Source organism: Coregonus lavaretus, assembly GCF_964263955.1.
Source record: "Coregonus lavaretus genome assembly, chromosome: 3".
Taxonomy (NCBI): domain Eukaryota; kingdom Metazoa; phylum Chordata; class Actinopteri; order Salmoniformes; family Salmonidae; genus Coregonus; species Coregonus lavaretus.
The window spans coordinates 32,571,428-32,589,446 of NC_139990.1; the positions used below are offsets into that span (position 1 = coordinate 32,571,428).

Consider the following 18,019-nt stretch of genomic DNA (forward strand, 5'->3'; position numbering starts at 1 on the left):
ATTTGTAGGATATTAGCCTGTGACCTATATTTCTCATCTGTTTGTGCATCAGTCCCTTTCCTGAATGTGTCTGCACATGGCCACGTTCAGTTGCAAAACGTTCTCGAACGTTGCAGATAGAAACTCAATGAATAGGGCCGATGTGATTCCTTATTCTACATGTCGGATTATAGGCATGTTTGTTCTACATACCATATTTCTATCTGAACGTTCCAAACGTTGCGCCCTGCTGAACACAAACCTGGCTTTCACACTGCACAGTTCGAAAACGCGCACTTGGGCCACCGAGCTGTTTTTTTTATGTACGATTCCGGGCACTGATTGGCCACAACTTAACCCTCCCGTTGTCCTAGGGTCAAAATGACCCGCCACTGTGTTGAATCAACTTTATTTAATTTTTATATTTTTTGGATCATTTGTGAGAAGGAGGTAGTGATACTTTCTTTAAAGTCTCACTGCCTCCTTCTCACAAATGATCCCCAAAATATAAAAATTAAATAAAGTTGGTTCAACACAGTGGCGGGTCATTTTGACCCTAGGACAACGGGAGGGTTAAAACATTGGTCAAGACCTTAAAATGCGGGGCTCTTAAGATGGGTGGGGAAACGTCCAACGCTCTCGCCAGGCGAAGCGGCACGGTCCTTGTGAATAGGCAACAGTGCGATACTTTACTTGTGTCTCAAAACATTGCTCAGTCAGATGTTATCCGCCGGTTCTTTCGATTAACGTATGTTCTTACTGGGATACAAATGCCTATTAGAGTCTTTACTGACATCTAGCGACCGAATACGGAACATTGCCCACGTTTGTATGTGTGCAAAATGCACACATCTACAGTACGTCAAATATTACCCTACACGAAAGTTTCGTTTTTTTTTTTATATAGGCCTATGTGATCGCCATTAGTACATACAGCGAACGGAGTTTAAAAAAAAAACAGTTTCTAATCATAGCGGTCAGGGTCGACACACTGGGATGCATTTTGCAATATGTAAAATAATCACCTATATTTCGTTTTTTTTTTATGTGTAGCTCACAAGCACTTTTCCCATTACTGAAAAAGCCACAAAATGCTACAATGATCTTGTCTATTTTCAATTAAACTCAATAAACACTTCAATGACATTTCAATAAACAGTCATTCTTACAGATTATTCCCTCAGTACTTATTCAAAGCCTACTTTGAGACATATTTGCTCTGGCAGCATTTAAGTATTTGGTTTATTTTTCTTATTCTAGTATTGTTAGTATTGTAAAGAATCACAGAGAATGGATTATATGGAAGTCATGGTCAAGGCCATAATTTTATCAATTTATCAGTTCTGCAATTAAATTAATTGCAGAACTGGCTGCAATTAATTTAAACTTCAACATTTATCAAAGCTCATCTTTTTAGTAAAGCATAAGAGCACCACAACATTACTGAGGATCTGGGCCTGTATTCATAAAGCGTGTTAGAGTAGTGGTGCTAATCTTAGATCAGTTACCCCCGGTCCATTTTGTGATCTAAAAGGCAAAACTGATCCTAAGCACACCTACTCTGGGTAAGTTGATACATGCACTAGATGTCCAAAAGTATGTGGACACCCCTTCAAATTAGTGGATTCAGCTATTTCAACCACACCAGTTGCTGACAGGTGTATTAAATCGAGCACACAGCCATGCAATCTCCATAAACAAAACATTGGCATTAGAATGTCCCACACTCAAGAGCTCAGTGACTTTCAACGTGGCAGCGTCATAGGATGCCACCTTTCCAACAAGTCAGTCCGTCAAATTTCTGCCCTTCTAGAGCTGCTCCGGTCAACTTTAAGTGCTGTTATTGTGAAGCGGAAACGTCTAGGAGCAACAACGGCTCAGTGGGACCACCGAATGCTGAAGCGCGTGAATATCGTCTGTCCTCGATTGCAACACTCACTACCGAGTTCCAAACTGCCTCTGGAAGCAACGTCAGCACAATAACTAACTGTTCGTCGGGAGCTTCATGAAATGGGTTTCCATGGCCGAGCAGCCACACACAAGCCTAAGATCACCATGCGCAATGCCAAGCGTCGGCTGGAGTGGTGTAAACATCACCGCCATTGGACTCTGGAGAATTGGAAATGTGTTCTCTGGAGTGATGAATCACGCTTCATCTTGCAGTCAGACGGACAAATCTGGGTTTGGCGGATGCCAGGAGAACGCTACCTGCCCGAATGCATAGTGCCCCAACTGTAAAGTTTGGTGGATGAGGCATAAATGGTCTGGGGCTGTAATTCATGGTTCGGGCTAGGCCCCTTAGTTCCAGTGAAGGGAAATCTTAACGCTACAGCATACAATGACATTCTAGACAATTCTGTGCTTCCAACTTTGTGGCAACAGGTTGGGGAAGGCCCTTTCCTGTTTCAGCATGACAATGTCCCCGTGCACAAAGCAAGGTCCATACAGAAATGTTTTGTCAAGATCAGTGTGGAAGAACTTGACTGGCTTGCACAGAGCCCTGACCTCAACCCCATCGAACACCTTTGGGATTAATTGGAACGCCGACTACAAGCCAGGCCTAAACGCCCAACATCAGTGCCCGACCTCACTAATGCTCGTGGCTGAATGGAAGCATGTCCCCGCAGCAATGTTGCATTATCTAGCGGAAAGCCTTCCCAGAAGAGTGGAGGCTGTTATAGCACCAAAGGGGGGACCAACTCCATATTAATGGCCATGATTTTGGAATGAGATGTTCGACCAGCAGGTATCCACATACTTTTGGTCATGCAGTGTATGACCCCATGCCTATAGGTACTGTTTTTCTACAACTGAAGGTCGAAAGTATTTTCATGGAAGCATAGTGATGCAGGCTATGGTGATATACATCATCTCTAATAGTGAGCACTGGCAGCTAAAACTTTGACTTAAGGCCGGGCATAGTCTAGTCCTAATGTTTAGGTAACCTTAATTGAGGTCCTTCACTAAACATTCATTATTTAACATAGGCTATTGTTCACAAAAGTCTATCAACAGCAGATCCAGCTGTTTTTGCATGTACTTTTACTGTCTAAATTGATTGACAGACCATTCAGTTTAATTTAACCTGGGGCCATATGTATCAAGAGTCTGAGTCTCCTACTCTGAGATGCTTTATAAGGCCCCTGATCTAAAAGCCCATTAACCTGTCAATCTAACCATCATGTAAATAATGTACTAGCATTCATTATCGTTTGTTGTTTTATATCTTAGTTACAGGTCAGTGGAGGTTTGCACTGTCGTCACAGAATACTTAGTCTTATACAGTGTTTCAAAACCATTTTGTAACAGGCACCAGCGGGCTATGGTCCTCCCCATTGAAACTAGTAGTTGAGAATATCAGTCATTAACTATCTGACGAAACGGTTGGCAACATCGTATGAACCTGTGCCGGTATTCATAAAGCTTCTCAGAGTATGAGTGTTGAAAATGGATCCTACATCAGCACACCTACTCAGACGCTTATGAATACAGGCCCTAGTCTGAAATAACAAGGTCCTGCATGCAGAATAAATGCCTTGCAAAAACATGCCAGGTCTGACAAAAGTTTCATAATAGCGTTTTATTCTTTGGTGTTTACTGTTGTAATGCAATGATATGCCTCTAATACACTTGCTAATTCTTGCATCGTAAGATGTAGGCCCCAAGTGTTTCTAAGCTGACCTACAAGGTATGACCATGTTGGCTGAACTTATACATGGTCACGAGCTAATCAAATCTAATTTCTAAACCGCCCATTCTAAGTAAATTAATTATGCAGCAGGTTGCATGGCAACAGATGTGAATCACTTAGGCTATTTGCTTCCTACAGTACAACAGGTGACTGAACACACTGTTAGATTTTCGTTTAGTGCATGGGCATCAGGGTTGGGGTCAATTAGAATTTTAGTCAGTGAATCCAGGAAATTATTTGAATTTAAAATCCCACATTTGTTTTGTAACGTAAATTCCATCTCCCTTTCAACTTATTGAGAAGTAATTGAAAATAGATCTCAATAATGCCATTTTTAAATTTTTATTATTGAATTGGAACTTCAGTTTACATCTTGAATTGACTGCCTTAAATTCAAATTGACCACAACCCCGATGGGCATCAACGTTATTGTGGAAGAGGTGATGATGGGAAAGAATCATGGTGGAAGAAGTAAAGGCAAACATGACTCAGGCAGCTGTGAGAGGCACCTTTATTACAGTCAGTACAAGTAAAAAGGTAGTTGAAGGCGGAAAGTGGAGTTTCTTGATCCAATTCCAAAATTAACTTATTTTCTTCTTTGTTGTTTAGGGGCAAAAAAAATATCCCCCCACCCCCACCCCACCCCTAAGCCCTGTTTTATTCTAATATCACCCCTGTGCTGGTCTCATCTTTCTCTGAGAAATTAGAAAAGTGATGACACAGCCAGTAAAGGGTTAAATCTTTCGCACTATGTACACTGAACAAAGTGTTGCTTAACAAATATAACATTCAAAATCATAACATTTATGGAATTTATCATCAGTTTCCCCCAGCTACACAAACGGATATTGTACAGTCGTGGTCAAAAGGTTTCAGAATGACAGTATTGGTCTTCACAAAGTTCGCTGCTTCAGTGTTACGAGATATTTTTGTCAGATATTACTGTGGTATACTGAAGTATAATTACAAGCATTCCATAAGTGTCAAAGGCTTTTATTGACAATGACATTAAGTTTATGCAAAGAGTCAATATTTGCAGTGTTGACCCTTCTTTTTCAAGACCTCTGCAATCCGCCCTGGCATGCTGTCAATTAACTTCTGGGCCACATCCTGACTGATGGCAGCCCATTCTTGCATAATCAATGCTTGGAGTTTGTCAGAATTTGTGGGTTTTTGTTTGTCCACCCACCTCTTGAGGATCGACCACAAGTTCTCAATGGGATTAAGGTCTGGGGAGTTTCCTGGCCATGGACCCAAAATTTCAATGTTTTGTTCCCCGAGCCACTTAGTTATCACTTTTGCCTTATGGCAAGGTGCTCCATCATGCTGTAAAAGGCATTGGTCGTCACCAAACTGTTCTTGGATGGTTGGGAGAAGTTGCTCTCGGAGGATGTGTTGGTACCATTCTTTATTCATGGCTGTGTTCTTAGGCAAAATTGTGAGTGAGCCCACTCCCTTGGCTGAGAAGCAACCCCACACATGAATGGTCTCAGGATGCTTTACTGTTGGCATGACACAGGACTGATGGTAGCGCTCACCTTGACTTCTCCGGACAAGGCGTTTTCCGGATGCCCCAAACAATCGGAAAGGGGATTCATCAGAAAAAATGACTTTACCCCAGTCCTCAGCAGTCCAATCCCTGTACCTTTTGCAGAATATCAGTCTGTCCCTGATGTTTTTCCTGGAGAGAAGTGGCTTCTTCGCTGCCCTTCTTGACACCAGGCCATCCTCCAAAAGTCTTCGCCTCACTGTGCGTGCAGATGCAGTCAAACCTGCCTGCTGCCATTCCTGAGCAAGCTCTGCACTGGTGGTGCCCCGATCCCGCAGCTGAATCAACTTTAGGAGACGGTCCTGGCGCTTGCTGGACTTTCTTGGGCGCCCTGAAGCCTTCTTCACAACAATTGAACCTCTCTCCTTGAAGTTCTTGATGATCCGATAAATGTTTGATTTAGGTGCAATCTTACTAGCAGCAATATCCTTGCCTGTGAAGCCCTTTTTGTGCAAAGCAATGATGACGGCACGTGATTCCTTGCAGGTAACCATGGTTAACAGAGGAAGAACAATGATTTCAAGCACCACCCTCCTTTTAAAGCTTCCAGTCTGTTATTCTAACTCAATCAGCATAACAGAGTGATCTCCAGCTTTGTCCTCGTCAACACTCTCACCTGTGTTAACGAGAGAATCACTGACATGATGGCAGCAGGTCCTTTTGTGGCAGGGCTGAAATGCAGTGGAAATATTTTTTGGGGGATTACGTTTATTTTCATGGCAAAGAGGGACTTTGCAATTAATTGCAATTCATCTGATCACTCTTCATGACATTCTGGAGTATATGCAAATAGCCATCATCAAAACTGAGGCAGCAGACTTTGTGAAAATTAGTATTTGTGTCATTCTCAAAACTTTTGACCATGACTGTAGAAGGAAATTACATAATATGAAGTTTGCATTCTCTTTGCGTCTACGTACATGAAATGTAGTGTACACAAAAAGAGACGACGTAGGAGTAATTATCCTGGCTGATGGGATTATGGTTAGGTCTTTTCAGTGTGAAAGTGGGCCTCAACTTTAATTGAAAAATGACAAGAGAAACATAGCAGTAACTACCCTTCTCTGACACTTAGGCCTACTTTGCAAAAGAATAACGTCTTAAAATGCAGTTTAAATAATGAACAGTAGTCTTAGATTTAGCTCACTCATTCTAACGCATGCACACAAGCATATTGCACGCTTAGAGCTAATTCTGGGGGGAAGATGAATTAAAGACTTAATGTTTTATATGAGAACAAATATGAGAACAAAAATCAAACTGAATTATATATCCACCTCATATTTTCTTTTATTCCGCTGTGTCTCCGTTGTTCAGGCCGACCTCTCCCTTCCCTCTTTCTCCAGATCCATGTCTTCACTAATCCTCTCCTTTACTCCTCCAATTGTACTCGTCTATTCCCCTCTTCCTCTCAGGCCTCTTAAACCTGCTTCTTTCCCAACTCATCTCTCCTCCTCTTCTACCCTCCATGTGTCGCGCCCCCTGCCACAATTACATTCCGGTAGCCTAAAAACTGTAATTTGATGTCACCCAAGTCAGTTAACAAGTCAGAAGCGCGGAGGTAGGTGTGGTCTTTTGGGGGGAAAGAACGGACCACCTGGTCCCCCTCTGGGGTGTCCACCAAAAGGAGGACCTGGCCGTTTCCCCCTGAGCATGGGGCCGCAGAGGGTTGGGCGTGGGGGACCCCACGGGAGGCCTCTCAGGTGTGGATGGTGTGCTGGGTGGAGAGGACGGTGTGGAGGATGGGGACGCAGGGGCATGTGGTCAGGGTGTTGCAGGTCCATGTGAGGGTTTAGGGGGCGTCTGTGACCATATGGAGGGGAAGGGCTGCGTGGCGGGTAGTTATAGTAGTAAGGGTCTTCTGAGGGAGAGAGAGGGGGAGTGAGGCGCTCTCTGACTCTATAAGGATAATGAGGATTGTCTACAGGTAGATGGTGGAATTCATCTGGGTGATAATAGCGATCATCTGGGTGACGAGGGAGGTCGTGGGGGTGCAGACGGAAGTTGTCAAGGTGATTCAGGTCGTCAGGCTGACGGTGTAGATCGTCAGGGTGACAACGGAAATCGTCAGGGTGATATGGGTCGTCAGGGTGACAACGGGGGTCATCGGCATGGCGATGAAGATCATCTGGGTGATAGGGGTGGCCCTCAGGGTGGAAAGCAGATTTGTGCTGGTGATCACTGATAATCACCGGACCGCCCAATGTACTGATGCCCGCCCTGTTATCCTCCATCTCAGGGTTTGGTGAGGGTCGCTCCACAGGCACCATCACTCCTTGCACCATGACAGACGCGGGCGGGCCCTGGTAGTCCTGTGGTGCGGCTGGTATTCCAGGGAAGGGCGGTGGAGGCAGCTGGGGAATGGGGGGCAGAGGGCTGGTGAGGAAGCTTGAAGGGTTGGCCCCCTGTTGGGAAAGCAGAGCGTGAGAATCCTTTGTTTGGTAGGGCTGCGTCTGCCCCTCCCCCTGGTATGCATACCGTCCTGACATTGGGTTTTTGCCATCTCCTGCCCCTGAGGCAGCCATCTCGTGGTTGCTGGGATGCAGGGCCTGTCCCTCTGGGTAGGGATTACCATACCATCCTCCTTCACTCACACTGAGGTTTGGCCCTGCCTGAGGCCCTCCTAGTGTGTTACTGGGTAACTCCTCTCCGAGGGTTGGGGCTGACACCTGTATCGTGATGGGCTGGTAATGGGCCAATCCAGACTCTCTGTGGGAAGGAGCTATTCCATGCATCTCTTCCTTCCCTCCATAAGGCAACTGGTGGTACCCCTGCCCATTCGGAGCACCTGGTTGTAGTCCTAAGTGGACATGAGGGTTGTTGGGATCCTGCCAGGCTTGGTTGTGGTAGGCAGTTGGAGACAGAGACAGGCTACCATCTGGTTGTTTAGGAACTCCCCCAGAAGAGACCTGACCTTGCTTGGCCAGGAAGGGCTCTGCTCCTCCCGGAGTGTCCAAGATCTCATCCAGGGTTGGGGTGCCTCCTGCGGCCTCGTCCCGCACCGGGGTGCCCTCCTGGGTCTCTTTACCCGCTAAAGGGCTGAGGTTGCTGCCTCCCGCTTGCATGGCCTCGCTAGTCAAGCCCAGGTTAAAGGCATTAAAGCCAGGGTTACCCTGCAGGAAGCTGTGGATCTTGGACTCCAGGCTGGAAGCAGAGGGCTTTTCTTCCTTCTCTTGCTCCAGGACCAGCCCTCTATGAGGGCCGATGTCTAGAGGCTGTTTGGGCTGGGTAAGGGACGCTGCCTGAGGGATGGTGGTGGTGTTCCCCACTGCAGGGGCTGATGGGGTCGGTTCGAGCGTAGAGGTGGTGAGAGGAAAGCCTCGAGAGGGTACTGTAGGGGTGGAGGCGGAGGGAGGGAGCTTGCCTGTACTGGGGGAGTTTGAGGAGAGGTTTCCAGCTGGGCTGTTCAGAAGAGTGGAGAGGCCTAAGAGGGAGACAGAAAAAAAGAAGAGAGAAAAGGAAATGTGTTAAAATACTTGACAACTATGAATGGCGACCTCAATTGTACGAATCTGAATGATTTTCGCACAGTACAATAAAATAAGTGATAACAGAGTAGAGATGTATACTCCCTGTCTGTCACCATTTTTGCTCCTCAATTAGCAACATTCTGTCAATTAGAAACAATGTTTCTTCACCCTCTAAATCAGTGCTCGTCTCGTACCCGTACACGGGTTGAAAATGGCAGATTTGGGCAATAATAAGCGCCTAAATTTGGAACGTAATGGCTGTACAGTAACATGCTATACATGACGTCAGAGCTCTGGCTCTGCGCTTCAGTGCTGTCTGAGTTTACATTTACATTTGAGTAATTTAGCAGATGCTCTTATCCAGAGGGACTTACAGTAATGAGTGCATACATTTATCCTACTATTTCGTACTGGTCCCCCGTGGGAATCAAACCCACAACCCTGGCGTTGCAAGTGCCATGCTCTACCACATGGGACCATTATGACTGACAGCCGTTCTGAACTTGAGCACCGCGCGCGACAAGACGTTGCCCCCATCCCTCCCGGTAATTGGGCAACTTTTGCGAATGAGGGAAATGCTGTAAATTAAGATGACTCAATGTATTTTGAAAGATGAGACGTTGAGGATTACAATAAATATAACTTTGATGTCATACAACAAGCCAAACACCTGAGAGTCCAAATGTGCACTTTACATTTCCAAATCATAAAACTCATGTCATATACAGTGTCAATGTTTATGATCACTATGTTTTATGTACAGTTACAAGATGACATGGCTTCATGCCCTGGGTTGTCCTGAACAGAATGAGCCTGTTTGTTTATTGTGAAGAAAATTTGACGATGCACACGCACTTGAATGAACTCATGACTCCTTTCTTTGCACACCAAAATTACGATCTATTTCTCTGAATTGCCTTGTGAAAGCCTAACACTGTGAGATCATATTATTTAACTTAACTAGTCATGTTGGCAAAATAACAAGTTTTCAAATCATGCCCACCTGACCCAGATTGCGATTTATATTGGACCGTTTTTGGATTACGTAAACAACAGTAATTGTGTGATGGCGGGGATGAAAGGTTGTGTTCCAAACGAAACCCCTACAAGTGTGCCTGCTCTAGTTCCTCAACGGCACAGCTAGGAGAGCAAAAAAAAAAAAAAGTACCTTATAGTATAAGACTCTTCTTTGAGTCATATAAAAGTGCATTGAAATTGCTTAGGAACTGTGCACACTTTAGAGAGATGTGTGGCCACTTGGAGACACCAGTCAGTCATCTCACTCAAACCCTTATCATTTTTTGTCTTATGTTGCAGCTACCCCACATTTTCCAGATTCGTTATCAACAAATGCTGCGAAAAGTACAGTAAATGTAAAATGCACATAAAATCAACAGTGTAATGTTTGGCTTCAGTCTTGTCAGGTGAACTGTTGTGTACTCACCTTTGGTCTAATAATTGTATCATTCTCTCAAAACTGTTCCCTTTCAATTGCTACCAAGGTTATGCATATGCTTCTTATACAGTGGGGGAAAAAAGTACTTAGTCAGCCACCAATTGTGCAAGTTCTCCCACTTAAAAAGATGAGAGAGGCCTGTAATTTTCATCATAGGTACACGTCAACTATGACAGACAAAATGAGAATTTTTTTCTCCAGAAAATCACATTGTAGGATTTTTTATGAATTTATTTGCAAATTATGGTGGAAAATAAGTATTTGGTCAATAACAAAAGTTTCTCAATACTTTGTTATATACCCTTTGTTGGCAATGACACAGGTCAAACGTTTTCTGTAAGTCTTCACAAGGTTTTCACACACTGTTGCTGGTATTTTGGCCCATTCCTCCATGCAGATCTCCTCTAGAGCAGTGATGTTTTGGGGCTGTCGCTGGGCAACACGGACTTTCAACTCCCTCCAAAGGTTTTCTATGGGGTTGAGATCTGGAGACTGGCTAGGCCACTCCAGGACCTTGAAATGCTTCTTACGAAGCCACTCCTTCGTTGCCCGGGCGGTGTGTTTGGGATCATTGTCATGCTGAAAGACCCAGCCACGTTTCATCTTCAACGCCCTTGCTGATGGAAGGAGGTTTTCACTCAAAATCTCACGATACATGGCCCCATTCATTCTTTCCTTTACACGGATCAGTCGTCCTGGTCCCTTTGCAGAAAAACAGCCCCAAAGCATGATGTTTCCACCCCCATGTTTCACAGTAGGTATGGTGTTCTTTGGATGCAACTCAGCATTCTTTGTCCTCCAAACACGACGAGTTGAGTTTTTACCAAAAAGTTCTATTTTGGTTTCATCTGACCATATGACATTCTCCCAATCCTCTTCTGGATCATCCAAATGCACTCTAGCAAACTTCAGACGGACCTGGACATGTACTGGCTTAAGCAGGGGGACACGTCTGGCACTGCAGGATTTGAGTCCCTGGCGGCGTAGTGTGTTACTGATGGTAGGCTTTGTTACTTTGGTCCCAGCTCTCTGCAGGTCATTCACTAGGTCCCCCCGTGTGGTTCTGGGATTTTTGCTCACCGTTTTTGTGATCATTTTGACCCCAAAATGATCACAAAAAGATCTTGCGTGGAGCCCCAGATCGAGGGAGATTATCAGTGGTCTTGTATGTCTTCCATTTCCTAATAATTGCTCCCACAGTTGATTTCTTCAAACCAAGCTGCTTACCTATTGCAGATTCAGTCTTCCCAGCCTGGTGCAGGTCTACAATTTTGTTTCTGGTGTCCTTTGACAGCTCTTTGGTCTTGGCCATAGTGGAGTTTGGAGTGTGACTGTTTGAGGTTGTGGACAGGTGTCTTTTATACTGATAACAAGTTCAAACAGGTGCCATTAATACAGATTTTACATTTACATTTTAGTCATTTAGCAGACGCTCTTATCCAGAGCGACTTACAGTTAGTGAATACATATATATATTTTTTTCATACTGGTCCCCCGTGGGAATTGAACCCACAACCCTGGCGTTGCAAACGCCATGCTCTATCAACTGAGCTACATCCCTGCCGGCCATTCCCTCCCCTACCCTGGACAACGCTAGGCCAATTGTGCGCTGCCCATGAGTCTCCCGGTCGCGGCCGGCTGCGACAGAGCCTGGATACGAACCAGGATCTCTAGTGGCACAGCTAGCACTGCGATGCAGTGCCTTAGACCACTGCGCCACTCAGGAGACTAGTGGAGGACAGAGGAGCCTCTTAAAGAAGAAGTTACAGGTCTGTGAGAGCCAGAAATCTTGCTTGTTTGTAGGTGACCAAATACTTATTTTCCACCATAATTTGCAAATAAATTCATTAAAAATCCTACAATGTGATTTTCTGGATTTTCTTTTCTCAATTTTTCTGTCATAGTTGACGTGTACCTATGATGAAAATTACAGGCCTCTCTCATCTTTTTAAGTGGGAGAACTTGCACAATTGGTGGCTGACTAAATACTTTTTTCCCCCACTGTATTTCTTCTGTAAGAAACATTTCAATTTAGCCCTATCCATATCGGCCAATTCCCACGAGTGTAAAGGGTTAGAGGGCAACTAAACGCAATAACTAACTTCTCTGGTTGAACACAGCCTATGTGGCATCAATATTAGTCAGAAACATTTATTCCATTGCCAAAATGTATCATAAAGTAAGTATAGGGCATTCAGAAAGTATTCAGACCCCTGGACTTTTTCCACATTGTTACGTTCCAGCCTTATTCTAAAATGGATGAAATCGTTTTTCCCCCTCATCAATCTACATACAATACCCCATAATGACATAGCAAAAACAGGTTTTTAGAAATTTGCCAATTTATAAAAATTAAAACACTTAAATATCGCAGTTACATAAGTATTCAGAGCCTTTACTCAGTACTTTGTTGAAGTACCTTTGGCAACGATTACAGCCTTGAGTCTTCTTGGGTATGACGCTACAAGCTTGGCACACCTGTATTTGGGGAGTTTCTCCCATTGTTCTCTGCAGATCCTCTCAAGCTCTGTCAGGTGGGACGGGGAGCGTCGCTGCACAGCTATTTTCAGGTCTCTGCAGAGATGTTCGATCGGGTTCAAGTCCGGGCTCTGGCTGGGCCACTCAAGGACATTCAGAGACTTCTCCCGAAGCTACTCCTGCGTTGTCTTGGCTGTGTGCTTAGGGTTGTTGTCCTGTTGGAAGGTGAACCTTCGCCCCAGTCTGAGGTCCTGAGCGCTCTAGAGCAGGTTTTCATCAAGGATCTCTCTTTACTTTGCTCCGTACATCTTTCCCTCGATCCTGACTAGTCTCCCAGTCCCTGCCACTGAAAAACATCCCCACAGCATGATGCTGCTACCACCATGCTTCACCGTAGGGATGGTGCCAGGTTTCCTCCAGACGTGACGCTTGGCATTCAGGCCAAAGAGTTCAATCTTGGTTTCATCAGACCAGATAATCTTGTTTTTCCTGGTCAGAGTCCTTTAAGTGCCTTTTGGCAAACTCCAAGCGGGCTGTTATGTGCCTTTTACTGAGGAGTGGCTTCCGTCTGGCCATTACCTTAAAAGGCCTGATTAGTGGAGCACTGCAGAGATAGTTGTCCTTCTGGAAGGTTCTCCCATCTCCACAGAGGAACTTTGGAGCTCTGTCAGAGTGACCATCAGGTTCTTGGTCACCTCCCTGACCAAGGCCCTTCTCCCCCGATTGCTCAGATTGGCCGGGTGGCCAGCTCTAGGAAGAGTCTTGGTGGTTCCAAACTTCTTCCATTCAAGAATGATGGAGGCCACTGTTCTTGTTGACCTTCAATGCTGCAGAAATGTTTTGATACCCTTCCCCAGATCTGTGCCTCGACACAATCCTGTCTCGGAGCTCTACAGACAATTCCTTCGACCTCATGGCTTGGTTTTTGCTCTGACATGCACTGTCAACTGTGGGACCTTATATAGACAGGTGGACTCCAATCAAGTTGTAGAAACATCAAGGATGATCAATGGAAACAGGATGCACCTGAACTAAATTTCATAGCAAAGGGTCTGAATACTTATGTAAATAAGGTATGTTTATTTTTCTTATACATTTGCAAAAATGTCTAAAAACCTGTTTTTGCTTTGTCATTATGGGGTATTGTGTGTAGATTAATGAGGGGAATTTTTTTTAAAATCCATTTTAGAATAAATGCTGTAACGTAACAAAATGTGGAAAAAGTCAAGGGGTCTGAATACTTTCTGAATGCACTGTACATTCCAAAACTTAGTTTTGTGAGATTTGTTGAAAGAACACTTGGCCCCTAAGCCCTTTATGGAGTGGCCACTTACAGTGCATTCAGAAAGTATTCATACCCCTTGACTTATTCCACATTTTGTTATGTTACAACCTGAATTCAAAATTGATTAAATATATGTTTTTTCTCTCACCCATCTACACACACACACACAATACCCCATAACGACAAAGTGAAAACATGTTTTTAGACATTTTTTGCAAATTTATAGAAAATGAAATACAGAAATATCTCATTTTACATAAGTATTCACACCCCTGAGACAAAACCATGTTAGAATCACCTTTGGCAGCGATTACAGCTGTGAGTCTTTCTGGGTAAGTCTCAAAGAGCTTTGCACACCTGGATTGTACAATAAAACTCTTCAAGCTCTGGTTGTTGATCATAGCTAGACAGCCATTTCCAAGTCTTGCCATAGATTTTCAAGTTGATTTAAGTCAAAACTAACTAGGCCACTCAGAAACATTCAATGTCATCTCGGTAAGCAACTCCAGTGTATATTTGGCCAAGTGTTTTAGGTTATTGTCCTGCTGAAAGGTGAATTTGTCTCCCAGTGTGTTGGAAAGCAGACAACCAGGTTTTCCTTCCTTCTTTTGCTGTGCTTAGCTCTATTCCGTTTATTTTTATCCTAAAAAAAACTTGCCGATTACAAGCATACCCATAACGTGATGCAGCCACCATCATGCTTGAAAATATGAAGAGTGGTTCTCAGTGATGTGTTGGATTTGCCCCAAACATGACGCTTTTTTATTCAGGACAAAAAGTTAATTGCTTTGCAGTTTTACTTTAGTGCCTTATTGCAAACAGGATGCATGTTTTGGAATATTTGTATTCTGTACAGGCTTCCTTCATATCACTCTGTCATTTAGGTTAGTATTGTGGAGTAACTACAATGTTGTTGATCCATCCTCAGTTTTCTCCTATCACAGCCATTAAACTATGTAACTGTTTTAAAGTCACTATTGGCCTCATGGTGAAATCCCTGAGCGGTTTCCTTCCTCTCCTGAAACTGAGTTAGGAAGGACGCCTGTATCTTTGTAGTGACTGGGTGTATTGATACACCATCCAAAGTGTAATTAATAACTTCACCATGCTCAAAGGAATATTCAATGTCTGCTTTTTTTGTACCCATCTACCATTAGGTGCCCTTCTTTGCGAGGCATTGGGAAACCTCCCTGGTCTTTGTGGTTGAATCATTTTTTAAATTCACTGCTCGACTGAGGGACCTTAGAGATAATTGTATGTGTGGGGTACAGTGATGAGGTAATCATTAAAAAATCATGTTAAACACTATTATTGCACACAGAGTGAGTCCATGCAACTTATTATGTGACTTGTTAAGCAAATGTTTACTCCTGAACTTATTTAGGCTTGCCATAACAAACGGGTTGAATACGTATTAACTCAAGATATTTCAGCTTTTCATTTTTAATTAACTTGTAAACATTTCTAAAAACATAATTCCACTTTGACATTATTCAGGCTGTATCAACAAAATGTGGAAAAAGTGAAGGGGTGTGAATACTTTCTGAAGGCACTGTAGAGGTGCAGGAATTCAAGCAGTAGACAATGTGAGGTGCTGGTACTTAGTTCTATGACCTGCCCAAGTCAAGCACGGAGTCTGCCACTGTTTTGGGCAAAATTAGAATTGAGACGATGCACACTTATTTGTATCCCATCTGCCACTTATTATTCCAAAATCTAAAATTCAAAACCCATTTGCAAGCATCTTGTGTCCCACCGCGACCCGTTTTGTAACATGATTTGCTATGAAACAGTGCCAGACAGATGCATACTCTGGTAATAGATAGTAGCAGCAGACTCTATAATCTGCAGTGCACTACTAGTTTTCATGCCATTTTTTTACTTAATACTGCACCAAACACCTTAGCTAGATGTAAAGTTGCGCGACTAAAATCTCCTCGGCAAAAAAGTCCAAATGAATTACTGATTTATTTATTCTGACTGTTTTGAGGAAGTGGTAGGCTAGTGACTAGGTTGTTGCTACGGTATCTCAAGAGCTACAAACATCAGTAAATGCCAGGGTATGATAACACACTCACATCGAACCACACCCCCAAGACCGAAATCTTGTTTTTCTTAATGAGCAACAGAAAGACATGGGGAATCGATGAGTTCAGTCGCTCTTTAACGTTTGCTCTACCCCACAGTTTCTCACCCTGTAGTCCGCTGGCCTGCCCCTGGGTTTTGGACAGCGCACTGAGGAGCGCCTCAGGAGTCATGTCCACTTTGGACAGGACGCTGGCCAGAGGGCTGGCTACCTGGGGGGCTACTGGGGCGGTCTTGGCAGGAGAGGAGGGGCAGACCAAAGAACCACCTGGACTCACTCCTGGAGAGGGAGGAAAAAACTGATTTAAATTTAAATCTGCCATTTATTATCCTCTCATGAGGTAGTGGAATATGTATTGTTGATGATCACTGTGACGGAACCTTGTTAATGACCAGCAGACTGAATAGTTGGTAAATGCTCTAAATAATGGCTTCTCACTGCTACACTGACTTCACAAAGTGTAACAATGTAATAGTAATGTAATAGAATGTTATGGTGATGTCACAATCAACAGGATGTTTTGAGGATGTAACAGTAGCTAAAGGAACAATACTAGGCTACAAGTGACATAAGAATAACAGTGTTGATGATGTGGCCAACTGCCTCAGGGTCAATTCTGAATTAAGTAGTGAATTGAATTTCAATTCAATTATTGTATTACATTTTAATTGACCACACCCCACAGAAAACACAATTTGAATTGAATTTGAATGAAAGGAAATAGAATATAATTAAATTCAAATAGGTAACGGCTATTTATACTGAACAAAAATATAAAAACGCAACATGCAACAATTTCAAAGATTTTGCTGAGTTATAGTTCATATAAGCAAATCAGTCAATTGAAAGAAATTCTTTAGGCCCTAATCTATGGATTTCACATGACTGGGCAGGGGGCGCAGACATGTGTGGGCCTGGGAGGGCACAAGTTCATCCACTGGGGAGCCAGGCCCAGCTAATCAGTATGAGTGTCGTCGTCACCCCCCCGCTCACTAACAGGGATATAAACAAATGTGTGCACAACATGAGAGAAATAAGCTTTTTGTGCCTATGGAACATTTCTGGGATATTTTATTTCAGCTCCTGAAACCAGCACTTCACATGTTGCGTTTATGTTTTTGTACAGTGTAAATGGCTATTATTTATCTGTACATACATCTCTATACATAATGTATGGTAGCCAATACTATGTATAACATATGCTTGAACCATTTCATTTTCAACTCATTCTCCTAAAACAAGAATGTTAGGAGAATGTTATTAAATTATTTTTCCAGAATGCATTAGATTAAATCAAACACTCCAGAACAACCTAACATCTCATGACAAAAGCACACAAAAATACTGTTTGACATCTATGAGTTATAATCAAGCTAATATTTGAAATGGTATCTGTATTTTTTAAGTATTAACTGACAGATGCTTTTGGTAAAAGATTTGTCAAAGGAATGAGACTCATGTTTCACGTCTTAGTTGAATTTCTTTTAATTTCTTTTAATTAAATTCTACTTCTAATTCAAATTAAAGAAACATTCTGCTTCCTGTGTGGTGTGTCTTATTTATATTGGAATTTTAATTCAAGGGTTGAATTGAGTAAAATTCTGAAATTCTGAATTGACCCCAACCTTGGACTGCCTCCTTCATGATGCAACATCAGAATAACAGTGTTGATGATGTAATGGTGCCTTTATGATGTGTCATCAGAATAACCGTGCTGTTGATGCAATAGTGGCTGCCTGCCTTTATGATGTCACAATAGCTGAAGTTTCTCACCTGGTTTCTTCATGACAGAGGTGATGCTGCTGAGGATAGAGCTAATTTTACCCATGTCCACATTGGCGAGGTTGCCTGACAGGTTGGTTGTAGGGGTCACAGGGGCCATGAGAGCTGGGGAGGGTGTGGCCTGTGGGACAGGCTTTACCTCTGTGGCCAGCGGCAACTGTGTGACAACAGGCACAGGAATGGGGTCTGGAGATGGGATGGGACTTTCAACTCGCTCCTCAACTGTAAAAACAGAGGAAATGT

At 43.4% G+C, this 18,019-nt stretch overlaps 1 protein-coding gene across 1 annotated transcript in view; it reads right to left on the reverse strand.

The window, feature by feature from the left end:
- Positions 1-4,166: 4,166 nt before the first annotated feature.
- Positions 4,167-18,019, reverse strand: part of LOC311126906 (regulation of nuclear pre-mRNA domain-containing protein 2-like) — a gene marked incomplete at its 5' end in the record, with an annotated part of 51,664 nt that continues 37,811 nt past the window's right edge. Inside the window, 3 exons of the mRNA XM_084158603.1 lie at positions 4,167-8,643; positions 16,103-16,273; positions 17,768-17,998. Coding sequence (XP_084014729.1) covers positions 6,767-8,643; positions 16,103-16,273; positions 17,768-17,998 — 2,279 coding nt within the window. The 3' untranslated portion in view covers positions 4,167-6,766. The remainder of the gene's footprint in view (positions 8,644-16,102; positions 16,274-17,767; positions 17,999-18,019) is intronic.